We start from the raw sequence: 21,697 nt of genomic DNA, 5'->3' as shown, positions 1-21,697 counted from the left end.
CCAGGTTTTGCAACAAAATTCATGGCCCAAAATTCTATGCCAGGATGCTAATTCAGAATGTGGGAACCATTCTTCTTTCCTTTTTAAAAAGCTCTTCCCCCTATACTAAACACAATTTCTTGTTTGGCTGCAAGTTCCTTAGCTGAAACAGAAGTATTTTCCATTCATCTCTTTTTTCTCACATCTTTCAAATTCTCTAGTCTTTTTTAAGGTTACTGTCAAATATAGAACATTACTGTTATATAGGCAAAATGAAATGGTTTTTGTTCACATCAAAATCCAAAACACTATAGCACTTCCAAAATGAATAAGAAATGCATAACTACACTATTAAAATGCATTTATTTTACTGCCTGTCCCTGTTATATCATTAAATTTTAACTTGCTTGAAAAGAGTTTGCAATTTAGAAAATACAACAACTAGTTTCAAATATATTCTTTTTATCCTGTGAAAATGCTGGATTGGAATATTTTTGTAATTATGATTTATAAATAAAAAAACATAAATCATTGCCACAGTCATGTATTGGAAAAGGCACTGCAGAGCTGAAACTTTTTCTTGATTATTACCTTTCATGTTTTTCAAAACTTCCTGCAAGTACTAAATTCATGAAAAAATTAAATTCAAAAATTATTGATCCTGTCTCTAAGGATATTTTCACTTGAATAAAATAGAAATGCTAATGAAAGATGCCCCTGGCCACAGTCCTTGGTCCAGTCTTGTAAGTAGCCAGTACCCTTATTATTTCTAGTATATTATAGATAAATTCTAGATGACCCAAGAATGAAATAATAAGCAAGTGTTAATTTTCTCCCCTGTAGCAAGAAATATTTTGCAATCTATGAGTAAGAGTATCAACAAAATAATGTAGAATGATCCAATTTAGGATTAAAATCAGTTAATCGTGCCTTTTTATGGTAGGTCTTTTATTACCCTTCAACTCTCACTCTATTTCTTTTTTTAAAAAAAATGTCTAATGAAATGAGGTATTGAAAATGTGATAAAGAGAAATGGCAAAGGCCATTTGGTTCTTTGCAGGACTCTGAATTCAACTGAACATTTCAGCCAAGCAATAAGTTTGTCTACACACTCAGTAATCCATCTACATAGAAACTGTCTACCATAGATGCATCTGAAGTGAGCTGCATGTCACAAAAGCTTATGCCTTTTCATAAAAAAAAAAATTGAAAATGATGCTACTTCTGAAAATTCCTTCTGAAGCCAAAACTCTGTATGGATTTAAGATATAGTTCTTTGAAGTACCCTATTCTTTATGGTAACTTATATCAGCGATCCCCAATCTTTACAGCTTGGTGGCCCAGTAGAGGGGGGAGAGGGAAACTGGCCTACATGTGCACTGGCCAGCCACTCATGCGGTCCAGTTCCAAACAGGCCACCGACCAGTAGCGGCCTGGGTGTTGGGTTCCCCTGACTTATATTATATAGAGATGATCCTGTGTATGGTACTTACCACTATGTACAGAGGAAAACAATGCAATGAAATAAAAAGTTTGAAAGATCCAAAACATCCTAAAAGAAAAAAAAATGCAACAATATATTTTAATTTCATTTTTTGTGTGTAGCAATTTTTGAATGATTCTACCTTGAGTTTTAGTTTTACATGTATTCATGCCAAAGTCCATTTGGTTCCATTTAACCTGCAGCCACTTATTTTAAGTAACCCATTCTAACTATTATACAGTACATGTCTATGAATTATAATATATATGAACCAAGAATTGCATTACATTATAACCTATGGAAGGGTTGTATATCAAGAGGTTACTACTCAAATTCACAAACATTGAATTTCTCAGGAGGCCCTATTTGCTACTGTTTATAAGGCATTTGTTTTCAATGAAAAAAATAAATGTTTTATTGTTGTCATTTGAATAAAAGTTTTGCTGTTGTTTTTAATGTTTTTAATTCTGTAAGATCTATATTGAAGTTAAACCTACCGTTTTCAGAGTTGTTTATATGTATGAACATGTATATAGGATTATTAGAAACATTTTCTATAAGAGGAAAAAAAAGAGGATTGTCTGCAACTTTTTAAAAAATCAATTTTCTAATCATTCCAGATCATTTTTGTAATTATTTAGGAAAAAAACTTATTAATATGTTAGAATAATGATGTTAAAGGTACAGCTATCTTTTAACAATTCTGGTGTGGTTTTTAATTATTATTCCATTGATAAAAGGTATTATTGTTAAATGGCTGGCTGCAAAGAATCTCAAATTTAGCTCCTGCAGTAGAATTAGTTTTCTCTAATATTAGAAAGCCATCCCTTTTGAGTAGAAGAATTCCATTACCTGGAGCAGTGGCTCTACTGGTTGTAACTTTTCTCTGTAAACTGATATTCTTTGCCAAAAAAAAATATGAGCAAAAGAAGGAAAAGAAAAAAAACTATATTGAAAAGAAAGGAAGAGAAACAGACTAGTTTCAATAGTGCACCGTAATACCAGCCCCTCTGTCAATGTTTAGCCTAACATGTTTACTTTTCAAAAAATCTTGCACAGTAAACATTGTTTCACCCTTTGCGGGAAAAAATATATAGTTGCTGTGGAAATTTGCTTTCCACAGCAAATTTAGCATGAGAAATGTGGGAAGGAAGGGACGGAGTGAGTGAGTGAGGGAAGGCAATGTACATTGAGACTGCATCATAGAAGCTATGCATCAAAATGCATCATAGAAGCTATGCATCAAAATGCATCATAGAAACTATGCATCAAAATGCATATTTAAAAATGAGACTTTGCATAGCTATGGCCACCATCATTGTTTTTTTTACCCCCTGGACACCCATGGACAGATGGGGAAAAAGAAAAAAGGAGAACAGAAAGGCAAATAGATATTTTACTATCTAATTATATATGTATATGCCAATATACTTCTTTCCACTGTGCTTAAAAAAATCAGATATTCGTCTTTGTGCATGTATGTATGTATGTATTTTTCACATTTTGAACTGCCCATCTCTGGGCAGTTAATATCCAAGAGTTTATACTAATTTAGCCTGAAATTGTGAAAAAGGGATAAGAAGAAATAAAGCTATCCTACTACTCTTGCTCTAAGAACAAAAATTAATCAAACAGACGGGGGTCTGATTTGATTGCAGGGTTGAAATATGTTTGTCTTTCTGCCTGAAAACAACCTGGCATATATTTGTAGCAAATGCATGTTCACAGTAATTCTAGAAGGAAAAAGCAAGAATTGAAACAATTGATGAGAAAAGACAGAATTTATCAGTTTGGGAACTACCCAAAGGAATGTGCAATGAACAGGATAATTTAACTAACTGACCTTCTTTTGGAAGTAGGACTTAACAAGCAGAGTTGGATAATTTAATAAAAATATATGTCGAATTCTATACTAAAGACTATAGTAACACTAATAGATTTATACAGAAAGGTGGCCTTTTCAGCCATTCCAGCCCAAATCCATTTGAATAGGAGAATGTTTATTTTTTTTATAGAAAGTAACAATTAAGGCTGTAACATAGATGTGTTCAGGATTGAGGCACATAATAATTAAGAATCCAAAAGTACCTTTTAAAAAAACAAATGATTTTATTGCAGCACTTTTACTAGTTTTGCTAGAGCACAATTATAAAACCTGTTTTTCATAATTGTTTATGAATCAAATGTCATACATTAATCCTGTAATATAGTATACAACTTTTCTATAGGCTCCATCAAAGCTGTGCATAAATTTTACTATATAAAGACAAGGTTCCTAGAGTGCTTGATATACTCAAATTCACTAAAAGTAGAAAATGAAGAGATATTGTACACCAGCAGCCCCCACCCTTGCGGCTTGGTGGCCCTCCTGGGGGGGGAGGAAGAGGGGAAGTGGGCTGCACAAGTGGCGGGCCAGGGTGTGCACATACATGCAGCCCTTGCACGAGTGGTAAGCCAGCACGCATCCGCACAGCTCAACTTGCACGAGTGGTGGGCCAGTGCATGAGTGCCCGCTGGGCCACCGCTCACACAAATTGAGCTGCATGTGCACACACACGCTCCAGCCTGACAATCACATGGTCCAATTCCAAATAGACCATGGCCCGGCAATGGACTGTGTCCCAAATTGGGGACTCCTGCTGTACACTGTTCCTTTGCAAATGGTATCTCGAGCATGCTGTCCCACAATCAAGAGAAAATATTGAGCGTCAATATTGTCTTTTGACAGATCTGTCCTTAAATATTATACAATAAATTCCTTTAACACCATCCAGATTAGTGATCATGTTTTATGACTGGTGGCACAGTGGTTAGAATGCAGTGTTGCAGGCTGATTCTGCCCATAGTCTGGAATTCGATCCTCAGGGACTCAAGGTTGACTCAGCCTTCCATCCTTCCGGGTCACTAAAATGAGGACCCAGATTGTTGGGGGCAATATGCTCATTTTGTAAATTGCTCAGAGTGCTGTAAAGCAGGGGTCTCCAACTCCCAGTCCATGGACCAGCTATTGTCCATGGCATGCCATTAACCAGGCTGTACAAATAAGTGAAGCCCCATCCACAGGATGTAGGGAGCATGCAAAATCACCCAGTCCATGGAAAAAACTTTCTTCATGGACCCAGTCCCTGATGCCAAAAGGGGCCACTGCTGTAAAGCACTGTGGACCAATATATAAGTCTAAGTGCTGTCGCTATTGCGGTAATGAAATCTTTAGATATATTACTTCTTGCGCAAACAAGGGTTTTCTTCTAACTCCTCTAAATATCAGTTTCATTAAATTACTTTTGGTCCTTGTGTGCTGACAGGAGAAAACCCTTTTCCTGATTTTTTTTTTTAAATATTTCAGATCCTATAGTTGCCATTTTTGCATACCAGGTTCCAAAAATTTCTCATCTTTTCTTCAAAGACAGCTATTTGAGATTCCCATAGTTCAGTTCCCCAACCTTTCTGGTTTTGGAAGCCAGCTGGATGGGAAGAGAGGATAGTTCCATGCAAGCATCCATGCACAGCTCCATTTGTGCATGCACCTATCTTCTGCTCACACAAGTGGGAATACACACATGTACTCGCACTCCATTTCTGCGGCCCAGTTCCGAATAGTTCATGGTCCAGGAGTGAGCCAGGGCCTGGGGGTTGGGAACCCCTGATCCAGGTTACCCTTTTCCTTAGTTTTCTAGCTCTATAACATTATACTTCAAATGTAGCAGTTAAGATGTGTACATGGTATTCAAGTTACAGACATATACATTTTTAGGTTCGTATTGCAACATTGGCTATTTTATTTTCAATCTCCCTTCCTAATAAATGGAATTTGCTTTTTTTATATAGTTGCAGAATTCATTCATTGAGCTATTGACTATGATCCAAAATATTTTTTTCTCTCTAGTTGCAGACAATTCAGACCCAATCAGCAAACAAAAAAAATTTTTTTTTATCCAAGTTAATTATTTTATATTTAGACTGAAGTTACTGGCCACCAGGATGCACTACATTATTGTATTCATTATTTGGAAATTGAGACTTGGAAAGCCAATTTTTTTTTTTGTCATTTCACTGAATTTAGTGAGTTTAAAGCAGGGGTGAAATCCAGCAGGTTCTGACAGGTTCTGGAGAACAGATAATAGAAATTTTGAGTAGTTAGGAGAACCAGCAAATACCACCTCTGGCTGGCCCCCGAGTGGGGTGGGAATGGGGGTTTTGCAATATCCTTCCCCTAGATTGGGTAGAAATGGAGATTTTGCGTATCCATCCCCTGCCATGCCCACCAAGCCACACCCACAGAACCGGTAGTGAAAAAATGTGGATTTCACCACTGGTTTAAAGACTTCAGGAACTCTTCAGAACTGATTTTCAATAATAGTATTATTCATATACTATTACTATTGATAGATCTACTACATATATAGATTTACTACATATATTAGTGTATGCGTGTGCATGTGTGTGTGTGTGTGTGTAAATACATACATACATACACAAATATATATTATTTGATTAATAGTATTTGATCAATAGTATTCTTTATTGGTAGCATTATACAGTTTGTAGATGACTAGCTCTTATCTCTAAGTCATGATTATTTTTAACAAGTTAAAAAACAAGTTTAAAAACATAAAAAACATTGCAGCAAAAATCCTTGAGGAACTCCATTACTTATTTCAGTCCAATGAAATTTCCCATTTATTCCTACTCTTTGCTTTCTTCAGGACTCCTAACTTCCATCATGAACCTTTAATGAGAAACTTCATGAGTAGAATAATGACCTAACATAGCAGTAGTAGGTTTAACGTATCATCCTTGACAATTGCTATATTACTATACTGTTATACACATACGGATGTATAGTGATTGATATATTTTATTTTGTTTAGGTATAGTTAATTATTTGAGCATTGCTCCACAATCACAAAATTCTTTGATTGTAATTGTTTTCTAAAAGCAAATTACTTTCTTCATTGTCAGTCATCTTTATTGTCCATCCATCAAAATGCATGGTTTTATTGGTGAAATGATCGAATGTACTGCTCCTGTAATTTCTTAATTAAGAGCTGGGAGTTGGTCTCTTTTTTAGCTGAATCCAGATGCCTTTGCTTGGACGAAGAATCAGTTCTGCAACCATACCAACGTCCTCACATTTCTGCTTAGTTTCAATCCAAAAATGTCGCATTATGGTTGCTAGAATTGTCTTTTCTTCTAGCAGGGCAAAGCGTTGACCTACATATGAGTTTCAAAAGTAAAGGCATTAACTGAACTGTGATACTAAATATTTATTCTTTACTGATAATAATTATTCAATGTAACTCAACAACAGTCAAGATCTCAGATTCATTGACTAAGGCTGCACGGTACATGAAACTCCAATAATGGCTCAGCCAAAATATCATTGTGTGATATAAGGAGATGTATTCTAGCCTTATTAAGCAGCTAGCATCATTATACAGATGTCAAATCAAAGCCATCCCATTGGGTAAAATAGCATAATAGGAAATGGACTGTACTATAGTAAACACATTGAAAATAAATTTTATATCCTTCTAACATTCTCTTCAGCTGCCAATTTCTTGACTGTGGGACTTCTCAGAAGATTGATATTCTATCATTTTACTGAGTCTGTGAATCTTTGGGGTTAGGCTATCCATTGCTTTCAAACACAATTTGTTATAATCACCAAACCGGTGAAACTATTAATGAGAATAATCCATGCACTTGGTTGTTCTCATTAACCATGGTTAAATTATAATGATTACTCATATGTTAACATCATGGGCAATGAAGTTTGTTTGATGATAAAGACCTCTTCTCCATTTAAAGGTACAAAAGAGAAGGAAGTACATGAATCTTTTGAAATCCAAATTGTGCCAAATCTGTCTTATATTAGATTTTATTTGCATATAGGGCCACCAATCAATGTCTGTACCTGTCTTGTTCTTAATTCTCCTTGATTATTCAACAGGTCTTTGTAAATTTTCATTTTACCAATATCTAAAGCATTTGGGTAAATTTGTGCCTCCATAGTGGATAACCATTCCGGAATTTTATCATAATGCTTCTTTTTTATCCCCTGCCATGTCTGTAGCAATGCTTCCCTGAATCTTAATTTATAAAGAATTTATTCATATTACAGGAAATCATGGATGCCGGTTCTATCTCAGCGATATGACTCAAACCTATTTTTTTCTAGTGCAAAATGCAAAATATTAGATTGAAATTACTAGTTTAATAAATAAATAAATAAATAAACTGAGTGTCTTTTTTATCTATATCTTATTCACATTTTTCTTCTAAGCACAAGCATAGAAAAGTAATATAATAATTGTAGGAATTAGAAGAAATATATAAATTATCTTCTATCTCTGTTCAGTACAGGATTCCATGAATGAATGGCTTAGAACCAAGACTCATTTAAAAACTTCCAGTCCTATTCTAAGCCAATGCTCCACTATTTATCAACTTCAACCATATGGACATACTTCCATTTCCCTTTGACCTGCCTTCAACTTCTAAAGAAAACAAGTCTATCAATTCTAAAATGTATCAGCTTTTTAGATATTTGTAGAGTATTTTTATTCCTGGTCTTCGACTTCTCTTTTAGGAGCTAAATATTAGCTCTCTTTTAATTATTCCCCATATTACTAGGTTTCCTTATCATTGTCATTATTTATTTGCCTTTATTATTTTTATAAATTTTATAAATAAGGCATCAAACATATTTAATACTCCTGGGAGGTGGGTTGAGATAAGAGAGAGTCACTGGCCCAATCCTGCTTTCCTGCCTAAGGTGGGACTAGATTTCAGTCACCTGGTTTCTAACTTGGTGCTTTAATCTTAATCATCTTGGAAGCTGTCATCTAAACTAAATCTAGCTTTGCCATAATTCTTTTAAAATGTGATGTCTTGAGAGATCCTTCTTGATACTTTCTTCCAAGAAAGCAAGCATGAATTATGACACTTCTAGGAGCTATTCAAAATGTTTATACTGCCTGGTGAGACCACATTTGGAATACTGCATCAATCCTGGTCACCACGATACAAAAAAGGCCCTAGAAAAAGTACAAAGAAGAGGAATAAGGTGATAAGGGGTCTGGAAGCTAAATCATACCATGAATGATTGAGGAAACTAGGTATATGTAGTCTAATAAAGAGAAAGACTAGTGGTAATGTGATAGCAGACTTCCAGTACAGTCCAGGGCAGTCACAGAGAAGAGGGAGTGGATATATTCTCCAAAACGGCAGGACAAGTACTATTGGATGGGAATTTTTAAGGAGAGATCCAACCTAGGAGAAATTTCTTGACAGTAAGAACAATTAATCAGTAAGAACAATTAATACCTTTGACGTTGTGGGTGCTCCAACACTTTCAAGAAGAGATTGGACAGGCATTTGTCTAGAATTATATAGGGACTCCTAGTTGAGAAGGGATTGGACTAGAGGATCTCTAAGCTCTCTTCCAACTCTATTATTCTATGTTCTAATGATTACCTCTTCTTTGGGAAAAATGTCATCATTAGAAGACATATAATTCTTCAGAGAACCAAGGGATATTCAACTTTGTTCTGTGTACATACCAATGCAATTCCTGGGCCCAGCAGAAAAAGGGATATAAGAATATGGGTGTCGTCCAGCGGAATTCTCAGGGAAAAAACGCTCTGGTCTGAATTCCTCTGGCTCTGGGAAATTGTCAGGGTCTCTATGCAATGCATATGGCAGGATTATGACATCAGTGTCTTTTGGTATCTTAAATCCTCCTGCCAAAGAAGAACAAATGTTTGTCATCCCAAGATAGCAATAGCACTTAGACTAATATACCACTTCATAGTCCTCTCTAAGTGGTTTACAGAATCAGCATACTGCCCCCAACAAACTGGATTCTCATTTTACCAACTTCAGAAGGATGGAAGACTGAGTCAACCTTGATCTGGTGAGAATCGAACTGCTAAAATGCTGGCAGTTGACAGTCAGCAGAATTAGCCTGCAATACTGCATTGTAACCACTGCGCCACCACAGCTCTTAAAGTTGATACAGTCCAATAGCACAAAACTTTTTCCTTCAAACTGTTTGGACTACCTACTGATATAGCATTCCTCATTCAGAATACGGGCAAAAAATGGAACAGAAGGGAAAAGACGAAGTGCTTCTTTAATGACACACTCCAGATATCGCAGTTTTTTCAAATCTTCCATTGTGATATGATGGTTAGAATCACCTGATAAAAAAACAAAAATATGTTAGCTCAATAAGGAAATCATTACAGAAGAGTTATTAATTCAGATACAAAAACATTTGCATGCTTGTGGTAGAGCAGCTTTAGTTGCCAAAATGTGTTAGAATAATGTCCTTATCAGAGAACACTATGTATGGCACAAGACTGGTCATCTAATTTAGATATAGGCACTATTTATTTTAAAAATGATAAATGAAAGTCTTGTTTAACCAGAATAAGGACTAGGAACTGAGCATGTCTAGCCTAATGAAGAGAAGTCAAGCTAGCAATATTTGAGGGGTTGTCACAGAGAAGAGGAGTCAATCTCCAAAGCAGATGAGGGCAGGACAAGAAGTAATGAATGGAAGGTCATCAAAGAGAGATTCAATCTAGAATTAAGAAGAAATTTCCTATCAGTGAGAACAATTAATAAGTGGAATGGCTTGCCTCCAGATGTTGTGGGTGCTTCATCACTGGAGGTTTTCAAGAGATTGGACAGCCATTTTTTCCAGAATTGTATAGGGTATCTTGCTTAAGCAGGGGGTTGGACTAGAAGATTTCCAAGATCCCTTCCACCTGTGTTATTTTGTAATTCTGTATCAAAGTCTATGGATCAATCTAATGAAGATCATAGTCAATGGGAACTTGGAATGTGAGAAAAGTGAAAGATAAAGAGGATGAAATGAAAGAAAGACAAATAAAGATGTTGTGTATTTGTGAAGCTAAAAGGGGGAAATATGTGATAGTTCTGACCAAGGGGAGTCTGTCTTGTGAAGTAGAATTAGTGTCAAAAAGAAAAGATATAACTTTAATTATGAATGAAGGTGGGTAAAATCATGATTTTGGTATAAATTGGTGTCATCTAGAAGTGTTGTGGGTGTCTATTAAAATAGGAATTCATAGGCTGGTGACAGACTCATGTTACACCCTAGGGGATAGTGATAGTGAAATAATAGGTTTCAGGGAAAGTGCCTTAAGATCAAAGAAAATAAAAGTGTCCAGGAAGGATGGAAAATTCTGTTGAATGAGCACAATTGCAAACAACTCCCATAAGGAAGTTAAATGGGAGAAGTATAAAGAGACAGACACAGAGTTGTATAAAACACTGAAGAGACTTGAACCAGGAAATGGGAGGAAACATAAGTAAACAAAAATGCAGATTAGTCTCTAGAAATGATAAGAATTCTGACAGAAAGGTTAAAGCTCAAAACAAGCTGATGTTTGTGAGATACCCTAAACAGCAAAAAAGGGTTCTTTGGGTATTCTAGAAATAAAAGGAAAGGAAAAGAGAATTAAGAGAAAAAGTGTTGAAGCAGTGATGGGTGAAAGTAGAAACAGAACTTCTGATACAGAATTACAATTAGTTTGCAGCTGTCTTTTCTCAGAAGAGAAATGGAGCCCAGGTTAGTCATTGCTATGCCTCTGGTGAAACAAGGAACAGCACCTCAGGATAGACAAGACAATAAACTTAGCTCATTTAATTAAATTCACATTTCCAAAATAAGATGGAATATCTCTCAGGAAACTAGTGAAGTAGTACAGATCCACTCTTAATGATCTTTGAGAATTCCTGGAGGACTATGAAGGCCCAAAACATTAGAGGAGAAAAAATGCCATTCCTTGCTTCAAAAAGGAGAATTCGGAGGAACTGGGAAATTACAGAATTTGAAATCTACTGTACGTTGGGCAATGTCCTCAAAGAAATTATTCAATATCTCGTTTCTGACACCTTAAATAGGCAAACTAAAATTAACAGGAACCAGTATGGTTTGTTGCAAACAAATAATGCCAGGCTAACATTATCTGCTTTTGATAGAGTAGCTAGCTTAATAGATTAGGAATTATCACAATTTAGAATTCAACAAAGATTTTGATTGGATGTCCCATTATATACTCCTTCATAAAGTAGCAATATATGGAACAGTCCTTTCCAACTCTATGATTCTATGACACTACATAAGTTTTAGAGTCATTTGTAGAATGAATGAGAATAGTTTGACAAATATCTTCTTAAGAAAAGATATTTTTCTTTGAATGTAAAGCTGGAGCACAAATCTATTGAAGATCATACATTTATACTAGACAACTCATGCCCTGGTGGGTTATCATTTCAGAGATATTTCCTTACTTAAACAGAGAAACAAGGGCGGGTTAAAAAAGCAGTGAAAGAAGCAGCAACTTCTGACTTCCCACCAGCTTCCCCATTGAGTTTCCTTGTGAGAATCTGACAGGGAACATCAGAATTATTCCTTCCTTCCTTTCTTCCATCTTTACCTTCCTTCCTCCCCTCCCCTCCCATCTCATCTCCCCTCCCCTTTCCAGTGGGCAGGTAAGTGGCTGCAGCTGGTTGGGGAAGAGAATGAGGAAATGCAAGACTGGCTGAAAAATTGCCACTAAATTGAAAATAAAGTTCACGTGACTGTGGTAGCCAGTAGCACTGAAGCTGCCAGAACATCTCCAGATTTCATTTCATCGGGAATCGTGGATCCCAGATTTTGGACATTCTTTAAGTTAACCTACTTAAGATACCTTGGTCCAAAAATTGTTGCTCTATGATGCACCATTTCACCCAGCTAAAAGTCATGACAAGAGTTTTAGCAGTATATAGATTATAGAGTTAAAGTCTGATTGCTGAATATGACAAGACTATCAGGGTAAAGCATGTGTGGAAATAAATATAATGCTTAGTGACTGATGCAGCATTAAGCAGAGAGTATGTTCCACTGGCTGTTCAGTGTATTTATGACAAATAAATAATGAATGTAATGATATTGAAGTTGGGGATATGAATATTTGTGCATTTTTGTTGCAGATAATGCTGTGTCACTGGCCAATGTTTTACAGCAAATTTTACATGGATTATGTGTTTTGACAAGGAATCTATCAAAAACCAAAGTGATTATGTTTGATAGAGAAAATGGATGATTGAAACTTAGACCTAGAAAGTGAAAAAATAGAATAAGTAGATCAATTTTTGTACTTTGATAGATTAACTAAAGATCGGAAAAAATGGAAAATCATTTCTAAAGGTGGAGAAATGTGATCTGAAGAATAAGTGTCAAAAGAAATTAAATGATGAATTCCGGTTTAGCACCACGGCGATCCAGTCGGGGAAATAGCAGGGCTCTGATGAGCCCCGCAAAAACCCTGACTGTTAAGCCGCTGCCGACAGCTCTGCAGACCTATCCTGTCCTGTAGGGACAGGGGAAAGAGAGGGACGCTTTGGATGGCCGAGAGGAACGGGCAAGTTCCTCGGGGCCGGAGGAAACCCTCTGAGTCGGCGGCTGGGATGCAGCAGCCATGGCGGCTGCCCTTAGCCTTAATTAGCGGCTACGGATTATTGGGGCAAAAAGACTTAGTAAGATAATTTGCAGGAGGAAGAGACCCATCAAGGAGTTACTTACTTTTATTATGGACCGATTTGGAATAACGGTCTGTTGGAAAGTTACAAAACTTTGAAATCTCTTTAAATTGGAATGGACTACTTTTGGAGAGAGAAAGAGGGGAGAGGCGATAAGCAGGAATTTTAAAAAACTAAGGGGAAAGGACAAGCAGACAATTATACAATGGACAAAATGGAGGATTGCCGTGACGAAGTGAAAGTGTAAATTGGGATTGCTTTTGGCCTGAAAGAGAAACAAATTTGCTACCTAAATTGGATTACTTTGAACAACCAAGGAGATTTGACTCTGGGGATTCCCAATTTGTCTATTGCTGGTTTCATTGATGGAAAGAAAAAAGAAATAAAATGAAACAATTAAAATTGAACTAGTAGGCGTGGCAACAAAAGAAAATGGCATAGCAACAAAAGAAGGGACGATGATACTATATATGGAATAGATATTACAAAAGAGCTAAACTTTACAGAGTTTTTAATTTTGATAATATTGAACTTGAAAAGGAATAGTTTTGGACAGATGGGAAAAGGAAGAAATAGAATATAGCTGGTTGTGAGATAAGAAAAATAAAATAGTTTGATTAAAAATGGAAATGTAATGTTTAAATTTTGGAATGAGGCTTGAATATTAATAGGAAGTGTTTTTTTTCTTTCCCTTCTTTTTTTTCTTTTCTTTTCCTTTTCTTTTCTTCTTCGTTCCTTTTTTCTTTCTTTTCTTCCTTGTTTAAGTATAAATAAGAATAAATAAACTAAACTTGTTGTCTCTTTATTTTTTACTTTTTATTTCCATTCCTTTAAAATTTGACTATATATATACATATATATCAATCTGGTCATAAAACAAGAATATAAATGATTAAATGAGAACAGGAGGTCTTAAATATTTAAATGAATTTTGAATATTAACAGGAGTTATTAATAGATTTAATAATTAGAGAAAATTGATTTTGAGGCGGATAAAAATGTTGCTTTTATAGAAAAATAAGAATAAATATGTAATGGGACAAATTTAAGGAAAATTTATAATCCAGGAGAGAATATGTGAGAAGATATTTGTTGTAACACGTTTCTATTTTAAATTGGCGGGAGATATGGAGGAGAATATGTTGGAAAAGTAACTTATGTAATATGCTGTGAACCAGCTAAAATAAAACATTTAAAATAATAGATGTAGGAGTGGAGGAAAGCATGCTGGTAATCAGCGACAATAGATTTAGGAGTGGAGGAGATTATGCTGGAAATCAGCCAAAATAAAGTAGATTGGGAACTAGATAAAATTATAGATGGAAACATGGAATGAATGATAATGTGAACCGATTCTGAAGTGATTTTATGTAAAATGAGAAGCGTATTTCATGACAAGATTAAGGAAATTAGATGTAAACCAATAGAGGTTAAAATATAGATTTGATGAAATGGGTCTCAAGATTAAGGAATATATATGGAATTCTGATTGACAAAATGATAAAAATTTAGAATAGTGTTTATTTGGAAATGAAAGATTGTATACAAAAAAGAGCTGTGTTTATTTGTGATTTAAGATTTGTGGTGATACAATAGAAAGCCAAGTGTTTAGAATAAGATTTTAGATTGTATGATAAAAAATTGGTGATTTGATGTGGTTTTTTTTTCTTTTTAAAAATGTAAATGGATGAAATTTGGAATCAAATTGGTTAAAGAAGTCTGGGCAATTGTACTTATCTAATACCGGACCAAACCTTTGCTCTTAAAAGATGTATTTTATGTTTAAGATGTTTAAAAACAAATAAAATATTTTTTTAAAAAAAGAAATTAAATGACTTTGGGATTCAACTGGAAGCGTCGCGGCGAGACAGTAGGGGAATTAGCGGGCTCTGATGAGCTCCGGAAAACCCAGATTGACGAACCGCTGCCGAGGGGTCTTCGGACCAGAACCATCCTGTAGGGACAGGGAAGGACAGGCACCTCAGAAGACCAAGAGGAACAGGCAAGTTCCTCGAAGGTCAGAGGAATCTCTCTCCAATTCAGCACCATTGTAGCTGTCAAGAAGCTGGGGCAACCGGACTAAGTATTGAGCAGGAGCGGTGAATGCAATGGAATTTTTGAAGCCGGGTGAGTGACAGCCAAACCACAGGCGAAATAACAACAACAAAATTATTTTAAAACCTGAAACCCCCAGCGTAAAACTAGCGGCTAACGGGCATGGGGGAAGAAAACAGGATATAAGCGGAATTTAAAGGGACAAAAACCCGAATAGAAAATTGACCTTTGAATAAAATCAACTGGAAACTTTTAAGAATTAGAAGAAATAACCTCAAAATTGACTAAAGGATTGGAAAGAAAATAAATAGATCCTTTCTTGTTGAAGACTAAGAAAAATAAAAGACAATTGGATATTAAGCCCTGCAACAGAAGTGCTTTATACCTAAAGATAAGATAAAGAAGAAGAAGAAAAGGAAAAAGAGGGGAAAAGTATTGTTTAATTTGTATTGGACTACAAAACTGATTTGGTATTTTTAAAGTTAAAAAGAAGAAAAAAAAGAAGATTGTTAACAAAGATTGATACGAAATGGACACTCTGTTAAACAATTAAGAGAATTGTGGATTCTAGAGAGACATCTTCAGGAGAAAAAAGAGCACTGCAATTTGGAATCTTTGTTTTGGAAAACTTTGAACTATTATCAGTGATAATAGTCGGGAGAACTTTCGGGGAGGATTGCTTTGTCTGCAAGAGACTTGACTTGGGGAAAAAAAGGAAAACAATGGAACTTTTAAATCTGGAACAATACTAATACAAAAGGAATAAAGTGGCGCAGGAAATGAGAGAAATGATGGAAATGATGTACTTGTTGTGGAAAGCGGAAATAAGAGGAATAATTACGATGCTTCATGGAGAATCGAAACTTGAGGATCCAAAAACTGAGAGAGAGTATGTTCAAGCTGACAAGGAAACAAAGATGGAGAAGCAAGACACAGAGACTGAAAACAAATGAAGATGATAAAAACAATGAAATTACTTTGGAAAATTAATTGAATATATGGATAGTAATAATAAAAAGGAGGTTTTTAGAGATTACATTGGGATTAACAATGGAAAAAACAGAAAAGGCAGAAAGAGACAAGGAAGGAGAGAAGGGATGAATAGAAAGAACACAAAAAACTTAAATGATTACACTGGAATTAACAATGAAAAGAAAAAAAAGAGGAAAAGGATGGGAAACAACAGGAAATGCAGGGCAATATAGAAGAGTCCAGATTTGTGAAATACAGAATGATTACACTGGGATAAACAGTGGCTTAAATAATGGGGAAGTAAGAAAAGGAGAAAAGAGATGGGAAACAATGGGAAATTTAGAGCAAAAGAGGAGAGCTCAAGATTTCAAAGTACAAAAGAAAAAAGGGAAAGAAAAAATTAAAAATAAAAATGGGAAGGGAGAAAAAGAAATGAAAGAGAAAGATGCTATATGTATTTAGAATTGAAATATGAATTGTATTAAAAAAATGGGAAACGATTTGATTGCAATGAAATGAATAATTGAAATATTTGTATTGTATTTTTGAAACTTAGATAATAAACTGTTTTTTTAAATTTTTTTTAAGAAATATGAATAAGTTTAAATTGCAACAATTGAAATACCTTTAATAGTATATGGTGATGAAAGTAGAAAGGATTAAATTGTGGATTGGATAACAGCTAGAATATTTTTAAAGTTAATTAGGGAAACTGTAATGGTTGAAATATTTTTAATTCTATAATGTGAAGAAAGTAGAAATGATTAATTGAAATAATTGAAATACTTACAATTGTATATCATGTTGAAAGCAGAAATGGCTACAATTAATTGATTTGTAAGGAATTGGATTGCATGGAAATAACTGGAATATTTATGTTTATATTAATTAATATACAAAAAAAGAGTTATATAACTAACTGATGTATACTAAAATGTTGGATTTGTATTATCAAAGGAAACGTATGTTATAAAATAAGCAGATTTATTATTATTATAAGAATAAAAACTACTGTAAATTACATAACTAACCAAGGTGAGGCTAGATATACAAATAGATGACAATGGGAAGGGTATAATATAGAATAGAAGGGAAAAACTGAATTTGATTATGATTAGAGATGAGAATGAAGGGTAATATTGGTTTTTTAAAAAATAGATAAGAAATGAATATGGCGAAAAGGTAATATGGAAATTGTAAATTTAATTGAAATGACTAAATACTGTCTAAATTTGTGAACCAGCAAAATACTCTGTTCAAAAAAAATAGATTGTATGTTTGTGTTTGTCTAAAAAAATAAAAAAACTTGATAAAAAAAAGAAATTAAATGACTTCATACAAATGTGTCCTTCCTCCTCCTCGTTTAAATTAGTTAAAAGAACAAAAGACAATGTAGACGTGACATAGAAGTGGTTGAAGCAAGGATAATCTGCAAAGCTAGAAAGATATGTAAAGGTGTTAAGTAATTAGCTATATTTCTTTTTCATTTTAAATGTCTTACTATATCTCTTTCTTTTTCTGTGCTTTATAATGCTGCTCATCCCAAAAACAAACACATGATGTATATGCAGTGTTTTGGAGCTACTCTTCATATGGCCAGGAATAGAAATTTTGATTCAATATTTCAAAATATTTTCCAAACCAGTTTTGACTGAAGTGTAGCTTCAAAGATCAAAGCACAAACATCTTAATAACATTTCTATCAGCATAAAAACCTACCATAATAATAATAATAATACAGCCTATGATTCTTCTGGCATTTTCTAAAGTCTCATGGCCTAGTAAATTGATATTTGGGTTTTTATGGTTATTTTTAATAAAGAAACTGGCTAACTTTCTACAGATGCTTCTCTTAAAGAAAAACAATGGAACTCGCCTTGATGGGCAAAAAGCTTAATATTTATGAATTATCAAGATTATTTTTTAAATGTCAGATTTTAGAGTTCCTTATTCTTCTGGATATAATATTTCTGACTGGTTACATAGAATCTATGTGAATTCTGTTCTCTCCTGGAATTATACTAAAATGCTTAAGGGGAAAGAAACATTTACCAAAAACTTCATCCAGTTCATTGTGAACTTTTCTTTGGATTTCTGGATGGCTTGCAAGTAAGTAAATAGCCCAGTTCAAGGCAGCAGCAGTGGTATCATGACCCTAGGAGGAGAAATTTCAATCTATAAAACTTTATTACATGTTTCTTAACTTGGCATCTTGTCAAAGAGTTATGATACAATTACCAACTGCAAACGCTAATAGCCATGCTGGTTGGGAACGAAGGAAGCTGTCACCCTGGTACATCTCAATATCATTAGGCCAAGGAAGTCTGCATAATTGTATGTCAGTTGATGCAGTTCAGCCAAAATCAGACACACAATTATCTCCCTGAAATCAATGGGTATCACAATACTTATCTTTGGCAGATTCACAGCAATACTTTTGCTTTTAAATAGCAATGTTGGAAGGACAACATGAAATTACAGTGCAAAACGCAATCATGAAAGAAACCTTGATCCAAGTACCAAAATTTAAAGGGGGCAAAAAAAAGGGGCAGAGAGCTTGATTAAAAGGACCTACGTATTTTGACTGTGTAATATATATTGCCCACTAATGGACAACTGAACATTAAGGCCAATCTCATGAAAGACTTGCAGATAGCTGTTACATTTGCTTCCCAAGATGCTCAAAGCATCCATCTACAATAGGGCTGTTAAGCCTCTGGTCCACGGGCCAGATGCGTCACGTGCTAGCCACACCCACGCCCGGTTAGTGAAGGGGAAAAATATGTCACGTCATGACGCCATGAGTTTGACACTCCTGATCTACAATATAATGTGAAGCATTGCACAGTTCTATTAGGTATGGTGCAGCCTGGAACAAGATCTTGTTTTATTTTTTATTTTATTTTATTTTATTTTTGATGTTTCTACCACAAAGAGAAAGAAGGAAGCGTGTGGGAGTTCCTTTGTTTGCATGTATCTGTCAAACACAGCAACTCCTACATGCTTCATAAAATAACAAAATATCCAAAGAAGGAACAATCTGAAATGAAGGCGCTGTTAAATTTAAAAATTTTGGAGAGGTTGAAAGTGAGGTAAAAAAATAAGGAGGTGATGCTGAATTTATTCCCAACAAAAATTCTGTAGTTTTGCTTGTCTGTTTGTTTCTTGCTGACATGGAAGAAATTAATCTTTGCTTTTTTCAACTAAATAAAAAGACATGGGGACATGCTATACTGACAATGGTTACCAATTGCTGTTGGAAGAAATACAGGAGTGACAAAATAAGAACTTGAGGGGAGGGGCACAGACAGAACTCTAGGGCTTGAATTTCCACCTTTAAAATGTTTTCTTCTTGGTCTTTATTATTGTCTTCAAAGCCCTGAACCATAATGGGTGTGCTAGGTGGCTCTGATGGAAATAAGTGCCATATAATGAGTCTCCCTTCTGGAGATCTTCCTTCCTAGGAGAGCCTAGTTAAAGCCTTATTCTTCCAGTGGGTGTATAATACTGATAGTTATTAATCTTGGTCACATAATGTGGATAAAAAAAACCTTGGTGTCTTAAATATTAGCTGCCATAAGGATGTTTGCCAATATGGCAGAACGTAAAATATACATAGTTAAATGTTAGCATATTACAACTGGTAGCCTAAGAAAAAATAATTTATTATGATTTATAGTCTTATAGAGGAAAGCCGTGGCATTCAAGAGAAATTATCTAATTTCCAGTGGTCTCTTTGCAGTTGTGTTCTGATCACTCTGTACCTCAAACATAAACGTATCCACTTCCTCTCGTATACTGGTGTAACTCAACTTCTTCCCATCTTCATCTCTGGCATTCAGAAGCATATCGAGGAAAGCTCTCCTCTCTTTGTTCTTTCTTAGGTGATTGCTGCTGGCAGCACCATTTTGATATTGCTCCTGTTGCTTTATTTTGCACACTTTTTCTTCAATAACCTTAGAGAGTGGTGAGAAAATACCATTTATTATGTATAATTCAAGATAGGCTATGTGCAACACCATGCAAAACTACAGGTAGTCCTCAATTTACAACAAAATTTATGTTGCTAAGCGAGACAATTGTTAAGTGAATTTTGCCCCATTTTTATGACCTTTCTTGTCACAGTTGTTAAATGGATCACTGCAGTTGTTAAGTTAGTAACACTAACACTAATTTCTAGGTTCTACCATATCTCATGACCTAAAATGGACACCCAACATCAAAAACGTCATCAAAAAAGCACAACAAAGGCTGTTCTTTCTGTGCCAACTCAGAAAGCTCAAACTGCCCAAGGAGCTGCTAATACAGTTCTATAGAGGAATTATTGAGTCTGTCATCTGCACCTCTATAACTGTCTGCTTTGGTTCTGCAACCCAACAAGACAGACACAGACTTCAGAGGATAATTAGAACTGCAGAAAAGACAATTGCTACCAACTTGCCTTCCACTGAGGACCTGTATACTGCACGAGTCAAAAAGAGGGCTGTGAAAAATTTATAGACTCTTGCATCCTGGACATAAACTATTTCAACTCCTACCCTCAAAACGACACTATAGAGCACTGAACAACTAGACACAAGAACAGTTTTTTCCTGAACACCATCACTCTGCTAAACAAATAATTCCCTCAACACTGTCAAACTAGTTACTAAGTCTGCATTACTATTAATCTTCTCATTGTTCCTATCACCCATCTCCTCTCATTTATCACTGTATGACTGTAACCTTGTTGCTGTATCCTTAAGATTTATATTGACTGTTTCCCTATGACTATCATTAAGTCTTGTACCTTATGATTCTTGACAAATATATCTTTTCTTTTATGTACACTGAGAGCATATGCACCAAGACAAATTCCTTGTGTGTCCAATCACACTTGGCCAATAAAGAATTTTATTCTATTCCATTCCATTCCATTCCATTCCATTCCATTCCATTCCATTCCATTCCATTCAATTTAACAACTGCAGTGAATGTAGCTTGCCCATTGATTTTGCTTCTCAAAAGTTCACAAAAGGTGATCACATGACTCTGAGGCACTACAACCATCATAAATATGAATAAGTTGCCAAGCATCTGAATTCTGATCATGTAACAATGGAGATGCTGCAACAGTCATAAGTCTGAAAAATGGTCGTCACTTTTCTCAGTGCTACTGTAACTTTGAAGTCACTAAATGAACTGTTCTAAGTAGAGAACTACCTGTAATGAACAGTATCTCTTAAGAGAAGAATTATGCATTCTGATGGTAAATAAAGGGAAAATGCAACCACCAGTATTAGGCAGACCTAGTTGGGCATTTCCTTGCTATCTAACATGTAGGATCAGGCTCAAGCTACAATTGTTCTGTGAAAATCAATCTGAATAGAATAACACAGTGGAAACTGGATCTCAAAGAACAGAACCTCTTGTTCCATTCATCAGTATATTGAAAAACTCATTGAATTTGGTACTGTAAGTTTAAAAAGTTTTAAAGGATTGGGGAGAACCTTTAAAGTGCTCACCAACCTCAAGGTTGTATTCTGTCTGTCTGTCTATCCTCTTTCCCCCAAAATAAGGCATCCCCTGATAATAAGCCCAATCGGGCTTTTGAGTGCATAGCAATAAAGCCAAACGCTTATTTTAGGGTTCAAAAAAATATAAGAC

General features: G+C 35.1%; 2 protein-coding genes across 2 annotated transcripts in view; both read right to left on the bottom strand.

Moving 5' to 3' along the window:
• Positions 1 to 1,530, bottom strand: part of KLKB1 (kallikrein B1) — a 32,923-nt gene extending 31,393 nt beyond the window's left edge. Inside the window, exon 1 of the mRNA XM_070948291.1 lies at positions 1,473 to 1,530. Within this exon, the coding sequence (XP_070804392.1) occupies positions 1,473 to 1,530 (58 nt within the window). The remainder of the gene's footprint in view (positions 1 to 1,472) is intronic.
• A 4,459-nt stretch (positions 1,531 to 5,989) lies between these two features.
• The window catches only part of CYP4V2 (cytochrome P450 family 4 subfamily V member 2), a 30,131-nt gene continuing 14,423 nt past the window's right edge, over positions 5,990 to 21,697 (bottom strand). The window contains exons 7-11 of the mRNA XM_070948525.1: positions 19,816 to 20,007; positions 18,104 to 18,206; positions 9,532 to 9,666; positions 9,028 to 9,207; positions 5,990 to 6,676 (exon numbers count right to left, since the gene is read on the bottom strand). Coding sequence (XP_070804626.1) covers positions 6,504 to 6,676; positions 9,028 to 9,207; positions 9,532 to 9,666; positions 18,104 to 18,206; positions 19,816 to 20,007 — 783 coding nt within the window. The 3' untranslated portion in view covers positions 5,990 to 6,503. The remainder of the gene's footprint in view (positions 6,677 to 9,027; positions 9,208 to 9,531; positions 9,667 to 18,103; positions 18,207 to 19,815; positions 20,008 to 21,697) is intronic.

The sequence above is a fragment of the Pituophis catenifer genome, unplaced genomic scaffold, assembly GCF_029215685.1.
Source record: "Pituophis catenifer annectens isolate HBS135680 unplaced genomic scaffold, rPitCat1.0.hap2 SCAF_8, whole genome shotgun sequence".
Classification (NCBI taxonomy): domain Eukaryota; kingdom Metazoa; phylum Chordata; class Lepidosauria; order Squamata; family Colubridae; genus Pituophis; species Pituophis catenifer.
This window is presented reverse-complemented; position numbering and strand designations above follow the sequence as displayed.